Below are 19355 nucleotides of genomic sequence, written 5' to 3'. Positions count from 1 at the left end.
GAATATGAGAATGATATTCGAGTAGATGTGAATCTTGATGTTTTCTCAACTTTCCATGAAGTTCCGGTTTTCCAGCTGGATGATGTCGAAGTCTTATGACGATATTTCGGTTGGCAATCTTTCAGCCTTTCACAGGTGAGTGTTTTGCACTACAGATTGCTGGTTCACGTCGCTAGGTTTATACCAGGAATTTGCGAGGAGGCGCGTGCGCACAGGTTTCCGAAACTTCATGGAATTCGAAAAAGTTATTGAAAATGTATTTTCGCAGGTCGCTCGGAAGATTTCCGTACAGCCCTTTCTTTGTACGTTTTGTAGAAGACTTTGGAGTCACCATATGGTAATGTTTGACAGTTTATTCTCTCTCGGGATAACCGTTATCTTTTCGCGTCTTTTGGTGTCGTTGTTCTGTGGGCCAAAATCAAAAGAAATCGGTTATCACTCTCCTCCCGTCAATGGCACAACCTGTACTAAATTTCTTTGCGTGGTAAATTGAGCACGTATTAAGCATATCAACTGTGGGAATATACATTACAAAAATGGATGCACGTGTTTATATAAGTCAGTATTATGGGCTCGTATGTATGTATGATTATATGTTCCACATCTCCTCCTAAACCACTGGACCGATTTCAACCAAATTTGGTGCGCATATCAACTACTGTCTGGAAAGGATCGCTGTTGGGTAAGCACATATCTATCAAAGGAGTGGGGTGAAAAAGCAGTTTATCCCACGACATGCGAATATCCATCCTATATTCATTCCCTGAGAATGAGAGCACTTGGTGACTTACAACATACTTTAAACATAATTTCATACCTTGAAGAAACTTTTTCTCGTTGACAACCCCCACAAAATGATGAAAGGAAAAAAAAATTATCGCTTACTACATTTCCGCTGTTAATGAAATGAAACTGTACATGGAGTATGACGTTGTAATTTATTACTTATTTACTACAAACTGTATATGCGACATGTTTCTCATACAGTATCTACATATACCGCCCAAAGTACCAGAGAAACATACCACTGTGCGACACGCAATTCAGGAGATACGATGCCAAATATTGAAATGTCGGAAAAAACTGTCGCATCGTCCACGACGTTTTAATTTTTTACTTCTTTAGTACTGACTCTATTCACAACACATTTCGTAGGCTGCAGACTCATGTACCATTGTATGTATCTGCAAAAATTATTTCACTGCGCGACACATAACTCGGGATATACGACGTCATAAACATTGAGCTGCGTGAAAATGAAACTGCTGAGAGAAATTTGCGAAAGATGCAGGTGAGTGTTTGTACAAAGACGTGTGAAATATTTTAAATATGTGTGAAATATACACTATGTGATCAAACATACTCGGACATCCCCGGAAACATACGTTTTTCATATTACGTGCAGTGGGCTGCCACCTACTGCCAGGTACTCCATAGTAGTCATTAGACAACGTGAGAGAGCAGAAAGGGGCGCTCCGCGGAACTCACGGACTTCGAACGTGGTCAGGTGATTGTGTGTCACTCGTGTCATACGTCTGTACGCGAGATTTCCACACTCCTAAACATCCCTAGGTCCACTGTTTCCGATGTGATAGTGAAGTGGAAACTTGAAGGGGTACGTACAGCACAAAAGCGTACAGGCCGACCTCGTCTGTTGACTGACAGAGCCCGCCGACAGTTGAAGATGGTCGTAACGCGTAATAGGCAGACATCTATCCAGACCTCACACAGGAATTCCAACCTCCATCAGGACCCACTGCAAGTACTATCGCAGTTAGGCGGGAGGTGAGAAAACTTGGATTTCATGGTCGAGAGGCTGCTCATAAACCACACATCACGCAGGTAAATGCCGAACGATGCTTCGCTTGGTGTAAGGAACGTAAACATTGGACGATTGAATAGTGGAAAAACGTTGTGTGGAGTGACGAATCACGGTACATAATGCGGCGATCCGATGGCATGGTGTGGGTATGGCGAATGCCCGGTGAAAGTCATGTGCCGGCCGAAGTGGCCGAGCGGTTCTAGGCAGTACAGTCTGGAACCGCGTGACCGCTACGGTCGCAGGTTCGAATCCTGCCTCGGGCATGGATATGTGTGATGTCCTTAGGTTAGTTAGGTTTAAGTAGTTCTAAGTTCTAGGGGACTGATGACCTCAGAAGTTAAGTCCCATAGTGCTCAGAGCCATTTGAACCATTTTTTTGAACGTCATCTGCCAGCGTGTGTACTGCCAACACAAAATTCGGTGGCGGTGGTGTTACGGTGTAGTCGTGTGTTTCATGGAGGGGGCTTGCACCCCTTGTTGTTTTGCGTGGCACTATCACAGCACAGGCCTACATTGATGTTTCAAAGACCTTCTTGCTTCCCACTGTTGAAAGGCAATTCGGGGATGACGACTGCATTTTTCAACACGAACTAGCAACTGTTCATAATGCACGTCCTTTGCGGGAGTGGTTACACGGCAATAACATCCCTGTATAGGACTGGCCTGCACAGAGTCGTGACCTGAATGCTATAGAACACCTTTGGGATGTTTTGGAAGGCCGACTTCGTGCCAGACCTCACCGACCGACATCGATACCTCTCCTCAGTGCAGCACTCGGTGAAGAATGGGCTGCCATTCACCAAGAAACCTTCCAGCACCTGATTGAACGTATGCCTGCGAGAGTGGAAGCTGTCATCAAGGCTAAGGGTGGGCCAACACCATACTGAATTCCGGCATTACATGGAGGACGCCAAGAACTTGTAAGTCATTTTCAGTCAGGTGTCCGGATACTTTTGATCACGTAATGTATTTAACAGGTACGTACGTGAGAAAATTCAGCGGTAAAAGGCTCACCCTAAGCCGCTAGAACGAAATTTGAAACACATATTACTTACGATTTGGAAAGGGATACTGTGGAGGTAAGAACCACCAATCTCCTATTGGGGTGGGCAGAGATAAGGGGGAAGGGGGAGATAAATAGAGAGAAGAGGAAATGGAAGGAGAGAGGGGAAAAGAGGGAATGGACAGCAAAAGGAAAGAGGGGGACATGGACAGAGGATGGAGGAGGAGATAAACAGCGAGAGAGTGAGGAGGAAACGGACAGGAAGAGGGGGAAAGAGGAAGGACAGAGACGAGGGGAAGGGAGGGGTGACAAGAAAGAGAGGGGGAAGGAATGGGAGGTGGACGAATAGAAGACTGGAATAAATACGAGTATATACCTAGGCAACACCGGGTGATCATTTAGTTTGGTATAAACGAGTGCCTGCTGGGTATTATGGAAAATTACGCAGAAGCTGCTAGAAACATGTGTTCTTGGGTAACAAATGAACGTTTTGTATACATGTACGTCATACTATCTATGTTACTGCCTTTTTCTATGTATACTGCTGCTTCACTTTACCTGAGACGACCGAGAATGTAGTTCTTTTTCAGCCAAAGGTTTAACAGAAGTCTTATGGTCCTGTACCGCGTCTTCTTGAGCTCTGTCACCTAATATTCTCGTCACTATCCTACCAAAATCCTCATCATCATCATCATCATCATCATCATTGTTTTCACATGGTAGTTCTCCAGGCTGTCCGGTCTTCTGCCATCCTCTTCAGGTCTGCATAATTTCCTCTTCCCTTTATGTCGTCTACCACCTTGTATTTCCTTCTTCCTCTCAGTCGTATTGTGATTGAACGGTTTCATTGATTCATGCTCATAAAGCAGTGCCCCCCTCCTTATTCACGAAAAAAAAGAAAAAAAATTGCGTGATAAGAAATGAATAACATTTATTTCCAGTTTATTCAGTACATTAATAAAGCACTTTAGGATTTTGGAGGAGGACTGAAGACCAAAATCCTGAAGTGCTTTATTAATGTATTGAATAAACTGGAAATAAACGTTTTTCATTTCTTATCACGCAATTTTTTTCTTTTTTCGTGAATAAGTAGGGGGGCACTGCTTTAAGAGCATGAGTCAATGAAACCGTTCAACCACAGTATCCCTAACAGACGACCTCTACTCCTTTGGTAAGGTCACTAACGCGTAAGGGGGAGAGGGGTAGGGTATGCGGGAGGGGGGTGGGACATTCCGTTTGTAGGGAGCTAATTAGAATCTCTATGGTCGAAATACTTTTCATCTCTGGAAACTAACCAACGTAAAAATTATGTATACTGGAGTAACATCCCATACTGTTGGTAGTGTACCAACAATTTCAGTTGGGAGTCCTAGCGTCTTGACAATGTCCTATGGACGTGAATCAGTTAGTGTGACACATACTGCTGACGATCTGTTGTACTAATAGCCATGTTATGTTTGCTAATTGATTTGCTACTCTCTAACAGAAAGTTTTAGAATTTGATCCTCTCGCATTGCTTCAGTTCTTCAAATCAGTAGGGCAGTTTTCGCTGTACCTATTGAGGGCAACAGCTAATCACATCTTTCACATCTGTGACATGAGAGCCGCACATACAACTATTTTTCAAACTGTGTTTTCTTGCATTGATTCTCATGCCTTGCCAATACCCTCAACCTGTGTTGCAAGTACGCAGAAGCAGTTTTACACCACGTGGTGAGCGATTCTGCGCACGATATAACACGTAAGCAGCTTTCTCTCTAGTGCAGTCGCTGTATTACACACTGAGTTTCCGAAGCACAGTATGCTAATCTAGTGCGAGCTCTCTAACGTAACTAGAACGCATAAACTTTAGATTTAACAGATATGGGGCATATTCAATTCACTGAGAACATGCAGGTGTGTAAATAAACAAAATATATAATCTTCCTAGAGCAACTCCGCTTGATTTTTGTTGCAAAACTACCACAAATGCCAAGGTAATGCACCTGTACTCGATCTATGTTGAAAACATTTCCTCGTAGATATTCGAACTAATACCACATGCTATAAGAGGCTTTTTACCTTTCAAAGTACATGTCACATTTGAGGTCAGTTCTGTTAAACAGTCACTAGTCTATCATTCTGAATGGTCTGGTACCCATATTTTCGTGATGAGTAAAGAGGAACAAAATTGTGATCTATCGTTCCAAAGGTCTGGTACCCATATTTTCGTGATGAGTAAATATAAACAAAATTATGATCTATCGTAGCAATGACGGCATATAGCGGGATGTCCAGAGCGATGTTCAACAAAAAACGAAGCAGCAGGTTTTTGATAGTATATTGATAATCCTGCAGATGTGTGATCCCATCATAAGGCAGCCAGTGCTTTATCATCTAGGCGATTCTAAGTTCATCTCAGCACTGATATATAACAGTATTTATTGGATGCTTTAAATTGAGGCAGATAAACAATCACTTCCCTTCTAAATGAGGTTCAAATGGTTCAAATGGCTCTAAGCACTATGGGACTTAACATCTGAGGTCATCAGTCCCCTAGACTTAGAACTACATAAACCTAACTATCCTAAGGACATCACACACATCCATGCCCGAGGCAGGATTCGAACCTGCGACCGTAGCAGCTGCGTGGTTCCGGACTGAAGCGCCTAGAACCGCACGGCCACTGCGGCCGGTCCGAAATGAGGTAATGAAGCTTTACGATATATATTTTGTGCTTAGTTATGCGGTATATAAAAACGTGAAAACCCTGAATGATATGTGCGCATCGTGTATTGAACCGCTGAAAACGATAATCTCTCTATATTTATTCTTAAGTTTCCAGGCGATATTTTCGTCGAAATATTTGAAAGTACTTTCAAGATATTTGTTTCAAGATGAAAGACAGTGAAGAAATTTTATTCTAAAACGATTAGTTGTTATTACGTGTTGTCAAGATCACGCAAGGTTGCGCATCCTGCTGTTGTGTGGTAGCGAATTATTTTTAAAGGGTAAGAAACATTGCGCAGTAAACCCCACTGTAGGTTTCGCAAACCTATGACCGGTCTGTCATACGTAGGTTTCAACAATTACCGTATAGTCATCATCAGTTGAGGCAGTGAGTGTTTCATAAACATTATAGTGGTCGAAACTACAGATGAGGGGCACATGAAGAAAATGCGTATTATAGTTTATCTTCGTTTAATTATGATCTTTTAGGTTGGATCGAATTTGAGCTCTTCAGTGAAACTTCTTGTCACAATTATAGGTAATCGCACTACTCAATATTGTCACTATTAGAGGCTTAACATTTCATTGTCTTGCGCTTTTACCGCAGGGTTCCACCATTGTAATGAAATAAAAAGCATTAACTGCCATTTTCATTTATATGCAGTATGCGGAATCCATACAACGAGAAAAGCATCATTTCCAGCTGCTGGTCTCAGATGTAGTAAGCTAATTTCCGTTCACGTGAAAGAAAATTTTGTCACAATTCCCTCTTACGTCATCTCTTAATTAAGAGGGTCAGTGGAATGAAAACCGTACCTCCGCTACAACGGGAGTATGGAATGGTTCCATTCAGAAGTAGTTGCTACGCACGTTACGACATTTATTCCACTGGGAGAAGAGACAATCAATTCCTGTTTTGTGGAAAGCGGTCAGCCGCTGACTGATCCACAACCGCACCCACTCCCGTACTTTCTGGTCCGACGGACCGACAGCATTCCTCGGTGTTTTGACCTAATGGCGCCTCTTAGTTTCTGCAAACTGTGTTCATAAAGCTGCGCACTGACTTTTGGTTCCACGCTCGAGAAGCTGGACAATCGGAGGAATCGCCTTGTTGCACGATAACGACCGTCGCCCGCCCCCACATCGTCAGTCAGGATGGGCGACTTGCGTAGGAAACACTGCAATAATTCCCTAAAGCCCGGATCTTTCACTTTGTGATTTTCGCATGTTTATCGAGCTGAAGAAAGACATCAATGGACGGGCGCAGTCCAGATCCCTCCTGAAACCACGTAGGTAATCAGGTAACAGGACCGAATCCTCCCAAACTGACACATTGTATGTTGTATTATAGACAATAATATAATTATCTCTGGCATGTTCCTTATCTCCTTCCCCTACCCCTCCCAAGTTTTAAACAAAAAATACTCATTCACTTATGCACGCTTTGCGAGTGACCTTGAGCGGGACTTCGTCGCTGGCGCTGTGTCGGCTGGACTTTATCTCAATAAGATAAAAGATAAAACTTTTAAACATACAATACACGCGAAAATTTTTTACATCTTCTACTGTAACTTCATATGCTTTCCTTTGCCTGCTTGGAGTATTCATAACGTTTAGAACTGCTACCTGCTTCGAACGGGAGGATTCGGTCCCATCGTTTTTCAGACTCTTGCGGGCTTGGGAGGATTCGTTACCATTTTTATGACCGCGGGATATTCGCGGCTGCACTCCCACGGACGTTGGACGAGGAAGTGCAAGAGTGGGTTTGGTAGTGCATCCGTCAACGGCCGACCGCGTTCTACGAAACAGGAATTGATCGCCACGCCTTCCATAATGTTTTAAACGAGTATCTTGATTTGAATGGGACCATTTCCTGTTTCCGTTGTGGCCGGTGTTCGGTTTTCATTTGACTTCGCGTTATATGTCTCCACTGGTCAAAAGTTGTCCCTGGAGGAAAGAGTGAAGTTGAGCTAAAATAGTTCGTGACGCAGCAGACAAACGGACGCAATGCTCCTAAATGGATGTCTTTCTAGTTCTTGACAGAATGGGACTGAGTTTATGTGATTGTAATAGCAATTTATTTCTCGAAGGAAAATTTCTTCACTATGATTAACGTTATTGCAGAAAACGTTCCTTCCATTGTCTTCCAGTCTTTAAATTGGGTACCTTAAATTATTTTCAAGACGGGCATCGACTCTCTAGCTCCCAAATAGCTTGGTACTGATAGAACAAGTGATTCAGAGCTATCGGAGATGGAGCGACAAGATGTGTATTGATAGTGCACATTTCTGAAAGTCTATTGTAATTTTATATTGCAGCACAAGAAATTGAGTAAAATTATTCACCGAATTCAAAGACATTCAGATAACTGCCTGCAAGTAGAAAAGTGGACAATTTTTTTGAGACTCACCTGCGAGGTAGCTCTTTTTGATTATCAACATTTGTAATTCAGACATCAAAGAGAATATAAGCAAACAGCTTAGTTCTTTAAAACCTATTAGGAGCTATATTTTTATTTTATTCTTTGAAGCCAGCTTCCTTCTTTTGAGGATAATCTGGAGGATGGGCAAAGGGCATCCCAACTGCAATTTTTTGGGAGGGGTTTCCAGTTCCGGCATTCGTCCGATAACCAATGAAAAAATCACAAAAGCCTTTTTCGGAACTGGGTGATTGGATCTATTTTAATTCTGAAACGAATTTTGTTTGCCTGCGTGTATTTATTTAACGAAGCGCCTGAAGCAATGTATGCCGTCAAGGGCTTTCGGGAACTCTGACGCATGCGCGGCCGGGTGGTCACTAGGACGCTGCCGCTGGACAGTTTGGAGAAACAGCGGTACTCACCGAGGACGTGCACTGGATGACGTCTCTGCAGTTGTCGCCCTCTCCGGCCACCAGTCGGAACCACTCGCCGGCGTCCTTGTCTTTGCACAGCTCTACCTCGAAACTGTCGTCTTTCTTCGCATCCTCCTGCCGCTTCACTCTGATGGACGCTCCTGTGAACACAGAATAAATGTTCGCGATTAGTTTGAAGAACGTCTAGACAATTCGAGCAAATGCTACGGCCACCTAGATGGCCCAATCGCGATTATGAGCGGCTACAGAGGCGGCATGGGCCAATATTTCTGCAGGGAACTTCCAATGACTTGTTGAACCCATGCCAGGTCGTGCTGCTGCAGTGCGCAGGGCAAGAGGAGGTCCGACGAGATATTTGGAAGTATACAACACTAGCTAGAGGCCACTTAAAGAAACACCAGTTTAGAATGGCAAGATTATTGAACCGCATAATACTTCAGTTCGCTTCGAGTGTCCCACTTGCATCTCTCTGTTTGGTAGCTGCTACATCTGAAAATGCAGCATCTGCTAACACTCAAATAAGGGTAAAGGCTGTGAGCGTGTGGGTGCTGCTGTTCTGTCATTCTGTGCAACGGATTAATCTGAGATGTACCCTTCACACTGTGGCTCCTGCAAGATGCAATTTCCACCCCCCCCCCCCCCCTCCCACTACTACAGAAGTCAGACAGACGCTCCTAACGTTCTAAAGAGAAATGCCTGAAAAACTTTCAGCAATAAATATCTTCTGCTGTAAGGAAATGACACAAAAATTCACAAAATTTCTTACGTAACTAGTGGGATACTTGGGTAGTGGAGTAGTGCTGGTTAGTGTAAGAAGAACATGAAACTAACGAAAATTGTTATTTATTTTGCAAAAATTCTCAGAAATCACAATGGTACTTTTAGTTATGAACTGAACACGTTATTTCCTGGTTCTTCGCGGAATATGAAGTTACCTCTCAAGGATAGGATTAGCTGATGAAATTTCTATACAAAGTTTAAGATTGTTATTGACTTGGCAGAATGGCTGCGAGCCACACCTACTCAACTTGAATAATTATCCGTTAGCGTATTGCTAGGTACAGTCGAGGCTGTCGCGTGTGAAATCCAGTGAAGTCTACTGTTGTGGAGGAAATATGGGGCTCGCAAGAGCTATAGCGCACAATACCATAAGCTGCGATGACTGCTGTCTGCGCTGCTTGCTGCTGACAAATAAGATAACTCTCGTTCTATCTGGATTGACCTTCGCCAATCAAACTCTCCTTACGCCTTGATGAAGTCAAGGACTCCTATTCGCCCCTAGTCTAACTATTGGCGTGATACACCGGTCAGACAACCAGTCCACCGCGATGCCACTCAAAATTCGCTCGCAGGCGTGTAACTGTAACTCTGTCCGTTCACACCGCACAGTAAGAGTGTCTGCCAACACAGTGAACAACGCTTAATCGCAAGGACTCAATATAGAGTCGCAAAAAATGGTTCAAGTGGCTCTGAGCAGTATGCGACTTAACTTCTGAGGTCATCAGTCGCCTAGAACTTAGAACTAATTAGACCTAACTAACCTAAGGACATCAGACATCCATGCCCGAGGCAGGATTCGAACCTGCAACTGTAGCGGTCGCTCGGTTCTAGACTGTAGCGCCTAGAACCACACGGCCACTCCGGCCGGCATAGAGTCGCACTTCGATTCGCTCACAACAGAGGTGCTCTCACAGTGAAATACTAAGAAGAGACTTGTTCCCTGCTCTTTGAGTACACGTACGAGCGCGCACGCTCTTGTTACGTGTTCTCGCTCCAAGAGCGACAACGGAACGGCCCCTCTCCACGCCAGACGTGAAGGGGTATATCTTTCGGTCTCTTTCATTACTCCTTCAGCTCAAGCGTCAGAAATATCGTCTGCCAATCAGTATTGCTCTTCTAAAACGGGAGAATGACGTTTCGTTTAAGGCGACCAATTCGGAAATCTGTAACATATGCGTTTGGAGTTTGCTGTCTCCCTGTGAAAATCTCTGAAACTGCATGCTATGTGTAAAGAATGATACACAGTGTAGCGGAATTTGCTTTTAAGCCGAACACGGGGTCGTTCCTCCTTTCCGTCGGGCAAACGCTGTCCACTCCACGGGCTGCCGCCGGCCGACGCAGATAGGCTGGGACGTCCCCTGAAGGGACTGGCGTCCTGGCGTGCGGTGTTTGCCTCTCCCGAACTAAAAGCTTTTGTGACCGTCGTGTCTTGAATGTGTGTGTGTGTGTACGCCAGCCTCGAGTATTTCAACCACAGTGCGCTTACTTGTTGTTTGCATATCGTTTACATGAATTCATACAGCACTGACTTTATCTTATCGAGTTTGGGTTCAAATGAAGCGTCTTGATGTGCGGAATATGATTGTGAGGGAGGAATATGTAAGCAATGAAGGCCAGGAGACCACGATGTCTTACAACGCCAATGCGCCGAGTGTCTAGCGGCGCCGCAGCAGGTGATCCAATTACAGGGGGAGCACGTAACGCGTCGGTGGCAAGATCGGCGCGCGGGCGTGGCGAGAAACCAGCGGCGGGCCGGGCCGGGCCCAGGGCCGCGCGCTGTTCCGAGATGTCGAGATTACTGCAGCCAGCAGCCAGTGGCCGGCGGCCGGCGGCCTGCGCGCCAGCCGCGTTGCACAACGGCGGGCCGTGCCGCGCCGGCGCCAAGGCGAACGGGCCGTTCCCAGCTGCGCGAGGCCTGCTCACGTGAAACCCCGCACCTCCCAGAAATACACGGCAAGCCTTACCTGCACTGTAAGTAGCGCCGTCAGGGACCACCCTCATTAAAGGGACGCCCTATACTGAACTTCGTGTACTCCCAATCTGGCACGGGCGACAGCGTACAGTAATACACTACTGGCCATTAAAATTGCTACACCCAGAAGAAATGCAGATGATAAACGGGTATTCGTTGCACAAATATATTATACTAGAACTGACATGTGATTACATTTTCACGCAATTTGGGTGCATGGATCCTGAGAAATCGGTACCCAGAACAACCACCTCTGGCTGTAATAACGCCCTTGATACGCCTGGGCACTGACTCAAACAGAGCTTGGATGGCGTGTACAGGCACAGCTCCCCATGCAGCTTCAACACGATACCACAGTTCATCAAGAGTAGTGACTGGCGTATTGTGGCGAGCCAGTTGCTCGGCCGCCATTGACCAGACGTTTTCAGTTGGTGAGAGATCTGGGGAATATGTTGGCCAGGGCAGCAGTCGAACATTTTCTGTGTCCAGAAAGGCCCGTACAGGACCTGCAACATGCGATCGTGCATTATACTGCTGAAACGTAGGGTTTCGCAGGGATCGAATGAAGGGTAGAGCCACGGGTCGTAACACATCTGAAATATAATGTCCACTGTTCAAAGCGCCGTCAATCCGAATAGGGGTGACCGAGATGTGTAACCAATGGAACCCCATACCGTCACTCCGGGTGAAACGTCAGTATGGCGATGACGAATACACGCTTCCAATGTGCGTTCACCGCGATGTCGCCAAAGGCGCATGCGACCATCATGTCGCTGTAAACAGAACCTGGATTCATCCGAAAAAATGACTTTTTGCCTTTCGTGCGCCCAGGTTCGTTACTGAGTACACCATCGCAGGCGCTCCTGTCTGTGATGCAGCGTCAAGGGTAACCGCAGCCATGGTCTCCGAGCTGATAGTCCATGCTGCTGCAAACGTCGTCGAACTGTTCGTGCAGATGGTTGTTGTCATGCAAACGTCCACATCTGTTGACTCAGGGATCGAGACGTGGCTGCACGATCCTTTACAGCCATGCGGATAAGATGCCTCTCATTGCGACAGCTAGTGATAGAGGCCGTTGGGATCCAGCACGGCGTTCCGTATAACCCTCCTGAACCCACCGATTCCATATTCTGCTAACAGTCATTCGATCTCGACCAACGCGAGCAGCAATGTCGCTATACGATAAACCGCAATCGCGATAGGCAACAATCCGACCTTTACCAAAGTCGGAAACGTGATGGTACGCATTTCTCCTCCTTCCACGAGGCATCACAACGACGTTTCACCAGGCAACGTCGGCCAACTGCTGTTTGCGTATGAGAAATCGGTTGTAAACTTTCCTCATATCACCACGTTATAGGTGTCGCCATCAACGCCAACCTTGTGTGAATGCTCTGAAAAGCTAATCATTTGCATATCACAGCATCTTCTTCCTGTCGGCTAAATTTCGCGTCTGTAGCACTTCATCTTCGTGGTGTACCAATTTTGATGGCCAGTACTGTACAATTCCAGTCACCTCCTAAAAGCCCGAATAACCACTTTTGCAACCCGGACCGCTGCGAGACAGGTAACAAGAGTGTCACTGAGGTACCGACAGGGGTATGGAGCCATGACGACTCCAGTGTCGCACTAGGATTCTCGGTTGAGGATCCACAGCGCCGACAGCCTGATCGAGGTGGACCCACAGACTCTCGACTGGGTTTTAATCTGGATAGTTTCGTGCCCAGGCGAGTATGGTAAACTCATGCTTGTGATCTTCGAACCATGCACGTGCACAGCGAGCTGTATGACACGTTGCATTCTCCTACCGGTAGATGCCATCATACTGAGGAAAAATAAACCGCATATAGCGCTGGACATGGTCCCCAAGAATAGATGCATACTTTTGTTGATCCAGTGTGCCGTCCAGAATGACAAGATCAGCTAGGAAACTTCACGAAAACATTCTCTGGATTACGTCGCTTGCAATGTGTTCGATTTCAGACGTTTCACGTGAACGCCAACGGTAATTTGTCGATACAGCTTAAAACGTGATGTTCGGAAAGACCCCTTGGCGCCAATCAGTGGGCTTCCGGTTGAAGTATTGGAGTGCAAATTGCAGCCTCCGTCCCCGATGAACAGCAGACAAGCGCCTTCTGCAGAGGCCCATACGCAACAACGTTGGCTTAGCAGTCGTTGATCAGACACCTTTGGTAACCCCACGGTTCATTTGGTCAGTCAATCGCTCAACAGACTGACCGAGGTGGCGCAGTAGTTAGCACGCTGGGAACCCATTCGGGAGGACGGTTCAAACCCGTGTCCGGCGATCCTGATTAAGGTTTTCTGTGATTTCGCTAAATCGCTTCAGGCAAATACCGGGATGGTTCCTTCTAAAGGGCAGGGCCGACTTTCTTCCCAATCCTTCCCTAACCCGATTGGACCGATGACGTCGCTGTTTGGTCCCCTTCCCCAAATCCACCAAACAACCAGTTGCTCAACAGCTGGACGTATATTCGCCCTTTCACATCTTTGCAGCCGTCGTTCACTCCTGTCATCTATGGCCCTTACCTCGGCGCCAAATTTGATAGCGTCATTTTGACATGCACGCTGTACTTTAAACACAGTGGGACGTGAACAGTTTAGGAAATGATTCCGTCCTTGACCGGAAACATAATGATAATGCCCTTCTAAAAACCTCTATATCAGGCGTCACCGGATTTGGATACGAGGTGTGGCTAGAAAAAAACCGGACTAGTACTGGTGAAACAATAAAACGAATGCAATAAGGCTGAAAGTCGCGTGGCCTGTCACGTGACTCTCGCTCCGCCTACTGCTCGAGTTTCATCTGCCTCCTGCACTCAGTCTGCCCGTGGCGTCTGTTTTAAGTAGTTGACGTTTTGTCTGTGCGTCGGAAAATGTTGAGTGTACAGAAAGAACAGCGTGTTAACATCAAATTTTGTTTCAAACTAGGAAAATCTGCAAGTGAAACGTTTGTAATGTTACAACAAGTGTACGGCGATGATTGTTTATCGCGAACACAAGTGTTTGAATGGTTTAAACGATTTAAAGATGGCCGCGAAGACACCAGTGATGACACTCGCACTGGCAGACCATTGTCAGCAAAAACTGATGCAAACATTGAAAAAATCGGTAAACTGCCTAACACTTTCCTTGTCAACTCCTGTTAACTCAGACACTGCTCTGATTGTTAAACGGCGATCTTCTCGAACAAGTTTACCGATTTTTTCAATGTTTGCATCAGTTTTTGCTGACAATGGTCTGCCAGTGCGAGTGTCATCACTGGTGTCTTCGCGGCCATCTTTAAATCGTTTAAACCATTCAAACACTTGTATTCGCGATAAACAATCATCGCCGTACACTTGTTGTAACATTACAAACGTTTCACTTGCAGATTTTCCTAGTTTGAAACAAAATTTGATGTTAACACGCTGTTCTTTCTGTACACTCAACATTTTCCGACGCACAGACAAAACGTCAACTACTTAAAACAGACGCCACGGGCAGACTGAGTGCAGGAGGCAGATGAAACTCGATCAGTAGGCGGAGCGAGAGTCACGTGACAGGCCACGCGACTTTCAGCCTTATTGCATTCGTTTTATTGTTTCACCAGTACTAGTCCGGTTTTTTTCTAGCCACACCTCGTATGCAGGGCCATGTGGTCAGCGCTCCACTCTCCTGGCCGTTGTCAGTTTTCGTGTCCAGACCCGCCACTTCTCAGTCAAGTTGCTCCTCAACTGGCCTCACATGGACTGAGTGCGCCCTGCTTGCCTACAGCGCTAGACCCGGACTGTCGTCTATTCAGGTGCTAGCCGACAGCGCGTAACTGCGGCGACCCACGGGAACCTGTATCACCACTGCGGCATCGCTGCTGGCATGCTCTTCTGAACGTCAGACAAATCACTCTGTTTCCACATTACGACATCGACAGCACTGTTTTCCGTATCCTGCCCTATACACTATATATATATCCTCCACCGTATTTGCTGCCGCCTGCCGTCTGTGAGTGGTTGTCACACAGCGACGTCGAACATAGACGGTGGTCACATTAATGTGGCTGGACCATGTGGGAGGATAAACGTTCCGGTAAACATGGACCCGGAAACGAGCCGTTTGTGAGGTAACTGCGAATGTGTCATTACGAGTCGACACTGCCCTCAGCATAAAATATTCTCCTAGTTATAACAGATTTGAAGTATAACTTTTCGATCAGATTGTCATCTGCTTGGCTCAAATTTCAACCATGGCCCACGTCTGAGGATTGTGGTTTAAGTATGATGGGTGACCGGCCCATTGTGCTGCTGATGTCAGCCACTGAGATCGACCTGAGACCTGACCATGGTGTCCAAGATCACCTGACCTCAGTTTGGATTTTTCTGAGGTAAAATAATTTAAATTTAGTTTGTAATTGTTGACAGGAATATTCCATGTAGTGGGTTCAGCCACCTGCCGAAAAGGATATTCTTCAGATAAAATAATTTAAACTCAGTTTGGAATTGTTGACAGGAACATTCCATGTGGTGAGTTCAGCCACCTGCCGGAAAGGATGTTCTTCCACCCACAAATTGGCCCTTTTCTTGAGGATCTATAAGAATTGTGTATATGTGTAGCTCTAGAGTGTGGGTGAGTGTGATGGACACGTCTGTAGTCCAGAGCCATGTTTGTGTAGTGTGTTGATGATGAGAGCAGGGAGAGGGTAAAACTCGGTGCCGGCAATTAGCGTACTATATTCCTCACCAGTAGCACCGTGGGTCCCTCCAAGTGCCACGTCTCCATCCGACGACGGATCAACATCAACAGTATTACTTGCCCTCTCTTTGTGGGACGCTGCGGAGAGATATGGAATTTCATCCAGGATATTGGTGCAAAGACTGGTGATCAAGGTCCTTAAGCCACCACCTCTCCTCGTCTTGCCGATCAAATACTGGCAGTGAGAATTTCATCCACCACCATTATTCGAACCGGCTTACGTACGAGGAGTCGAGCACTTCGAATTGGCGTGAATTAGCGATCTCAACCGGAGAGGCTTGTTGTCTGAGGCCATCTCGAAAAAGATCAATACTCTAGTTGACACATATATAGCAGCGAATTGTATAGTGGTGTAAAGCTTTACGAGATGATCCGGAGGGGGCTGGGGGGAGGGGGAGAATAAGAGGGGGGTGTTTCAAAGAATTCACAACTTGCTGCAGAGAAAAGTATAGTATCGCAGGAAACTGTCAAGACGACATGTGGAACACCTCCTGTAACAGGTACGAACGCACAGTAAATTATAAAATGTCGGGTGATGAAGCATAATTTTATTTCTTGATAAGGAAGGCGATGAATGACATTTGAGCCTAATTGAATGGGAGCTAGTAGAAGAGTTTGCTTTTTAATAATGAATAATTTTGGCAGCAGGGAGTATACGAATTTCAGTTCACGTCGCCCTATTCATGATTCTTCTCAGATGGTACTAGATGGTGTAGACCACAGGATAACTGCGCATTTTTCCGTGATGTGGGGTTCTACGCGAGTAGCCCGAGTCAGTTTTCGGTATTAATTATGAAACCCCTTGTACATGCATAAGACTGACGGATGCGCTGCAGAGCTAATTGCAGACGATGCAGTTGTGTACCGGGAGATGACAGTTTTAGAAAAATGGTTCAAATGGCTCTGAGCACTACGGGACTTAACATCTGTGGTCATCAGTCCCCTAGAACTTAGAACTACTTAAACCTAACTAACCTAAGGAAATCACACACATACATGCCAGAGGCAGGATTCGAACCTGCGACCGTAGCAGTCCCGCGGTTCCGGACTGCAGCGTCTAGAACCGCACGGCCACATCGGCCGGCGACAGTTTTAGAAATTTTAACGAGGTGCAGAGAGATTTCCAGATGATCGGTGTCTGGTACAGAGATTGACAGCTGACCCTAAGCACGTAAATAAATGTAATACGGTGCATATAAATAAGCGAAAATACCTAATATAATTTGACCTCCACGAACGGCGATCAGTCTCTAGAATCAGTTACAACCCTCAAGCGTCTAGGGTTTGGGAGGAACGACCACTTGAATCTAGCATTGGGGGACAGCAGATTCCGGACTTAGATTTATGGATGGAACGCGTAAAAGTGGTCGCTTACAAATATCTCGTTCGAACCATTCATGAATATGGTTCGTCGGTGTGGGGCTCTTATCAAATTGAATCAACGGGAGAGTTAGAAAAGAGTTGTATGAATTGTCAAGTAGCGTAATCAGCGTGAGGCTCACAAAAATGAACAACGTATAATGAGAGAGGTAACAAAAAATACGTCCGACATATACGTCACGTAATCACGATGACGCTAAAATGAGAGTAGTTTGGACTCATACAGAAGGAGTTTGTCGGTACAAACTTGCTTCCCGAGAGTCATCCATGACTGGAATAGGGAGTGAATGTGCAGACGGAGGTAATGTAATGAGCCTCGCGTTCACAAGTGGTTTGCAGTCTCACAGTCATATAGTGCCCATGATTTTTCTGCAATTTACAGTGTCACCTGAGAAATGGTTGCCTTGAAACGCACGCGACCAATTTCCATTCTCATCGTTCTTTCTCATCTCTAAGGACATTGTCACTGACGGGATGTTAAACACTACTCTTTCTTTCACTTCACATAAGACACACAGACAAAAATACGAGAGATCATCGGGAGGTGTCGTCCCGATGCGTTCGCTAATACACGAGAAAGGAAGCGATTAACACTGATTCGAAGTACTCTCCACCGTGGCAAGTAATATGCCTTGTGGAGCGCGAGACGAGAATGTTAGCATATGAAGAGCCTGTGTATGCAGTGACTCCATTCAAAGAAAATTACTTTTAACGGTCGACACGTTAAAATGTAAAATAATACGTTACTATACATATTGTTGAAACAGAACCTGAAGGCTAGAACATTATTCACTACATGGAAAAAGTGCAAGAAAAGGACCGTTATATTGGTCGAAAGATATGAACTTTAAATGCACACGTATCGAGCTACGCAAAGGGAACACACTTGATTAACCTCTGCAGCTGGCGGCAGCGTGGAACTGTGATAGAATCTCCGGTCATCCTTGTGAACGCAGCCGCTCGCCTCTTCTGGAGACGGCTGCTCCCTGCTGCACACAAACTGGTTAGAGCGGCTCGCTTCGGCTCCCGATCTCCTTTTGTGGCGGGTCGTCCCAGGCTTGTGTAGCCGTTCTGCGATGCGAAACATTCTCTGCCAACTCACTGATCTCGACTTCATACTTTCAGCCTTCTGTGTCTCGTACACTGATGGACTCGGCAGCAGTGTTTGGTGTTCTCCTGGGGTCTTACAGTGGTGATTCTATTTTACGTATTTACAAACAAGATTTCAGTATTCCCAATTACTGAGGAATGTAATAATTCTTCCATGTGATACGGAACGGTCTTCGGAACTTTCTTGACAGCTAATGATAATCACAATTTTTTCTTTTTCTATACTTAGAAAGTTGCAGAGGGCTTCTAATACGTAACTGATTTTGCAAAACACCACCATTAACGATATCAGATCCTCACACGAAGATCGGACGTATTTTATTCTTTTCCTTAACGTCAAAAATCTTTTGGCTGCAGTATCTAACAAATGTTTATCTCACAGCATTACATTTGTAAAATCGCTACAAAGGTCTTACGAAGATTTACGTGTGAAGATGTGATCAGCTCTAATTTCTGTCTACCAGGCTTGGCCCATAGACTATGCAAGCGACTCATATGAATGTTACCAGATGGCACTCACAGCATTTCTTTTGCTACGGCTTTTTACATGACCTCATCACGTTTAATGGACTATTACTCATTATGATATGTCGATTAAAATATAGGTAGTTTCTAGGAATCCAACAATTTACTGAATTATCCTAGTCCCTAAATCGGTTATTTTGCTTAATTTAATCCAAAATGCCTTCATTCTTCCGCTCCCAAGAATTTTTATGTTCACTAAGTACTAAAACTTTGTGTTCTGTCTGGTCATGGGGGTAGCCTCGTCAGAGAGGTCCACCGCATGAGCGTCTAGGGAAGTGATTCCAGCGGTGGTTTCCCGTTGCCTTCCACTGGTGATGATGAAATGATAGTGAGGACAACACAACACCCAGTTCCTGAGCGGAGAAAACCTCCGACCCAGCCGTGAATCGAACCCGGGCCTCTTAGCATGACAGACCGCCGCGCTAACCACTAAGCTATCGGGGCGGACTTCACTA

The 19355-nt window shown here is 45.6% G+C and overlaps 1 protein-coding gene across 1 annotated transcript in view; it reads right to left on the bottom strand.

The window, feature by feature from the left end:
* The window catches only part of LOC124591107 (chitin deacetylase 1), a 70525-nt gene that overhangs the window by 29949 nt on the left and 21221 nt on the right, over positions 1-19355 (bottom strand). Inside the window, exon 2 of the mRNA XM_047131705.1 lies at positions 8376-8527. Coding sequence (XP_046987661.1) covers positions 8376-8527 — 152 coding nt within the window. The remainder of the gene's footprint in view (positions 1-8375; positions 8528-19355) is intronic.

The sequence above is a fragment of the Schistocerca americana genome, chromosome 2, assembly GCF_021461395.2.
Source record: "Schistocerca americana isolate TAMUIC-IGC-003095 chromosome 2, iqSchAmer2.1, whole genome shotgun sequence".
NCBI lineage: Eukaryota > Metazoa > Arthropoda > Insecta > Orthoptera > Acrididae > Schistocerca > Schistocerca americana.
This window is presented reverse-complemented; position numbering and strand designations above follow the sequence as displayed.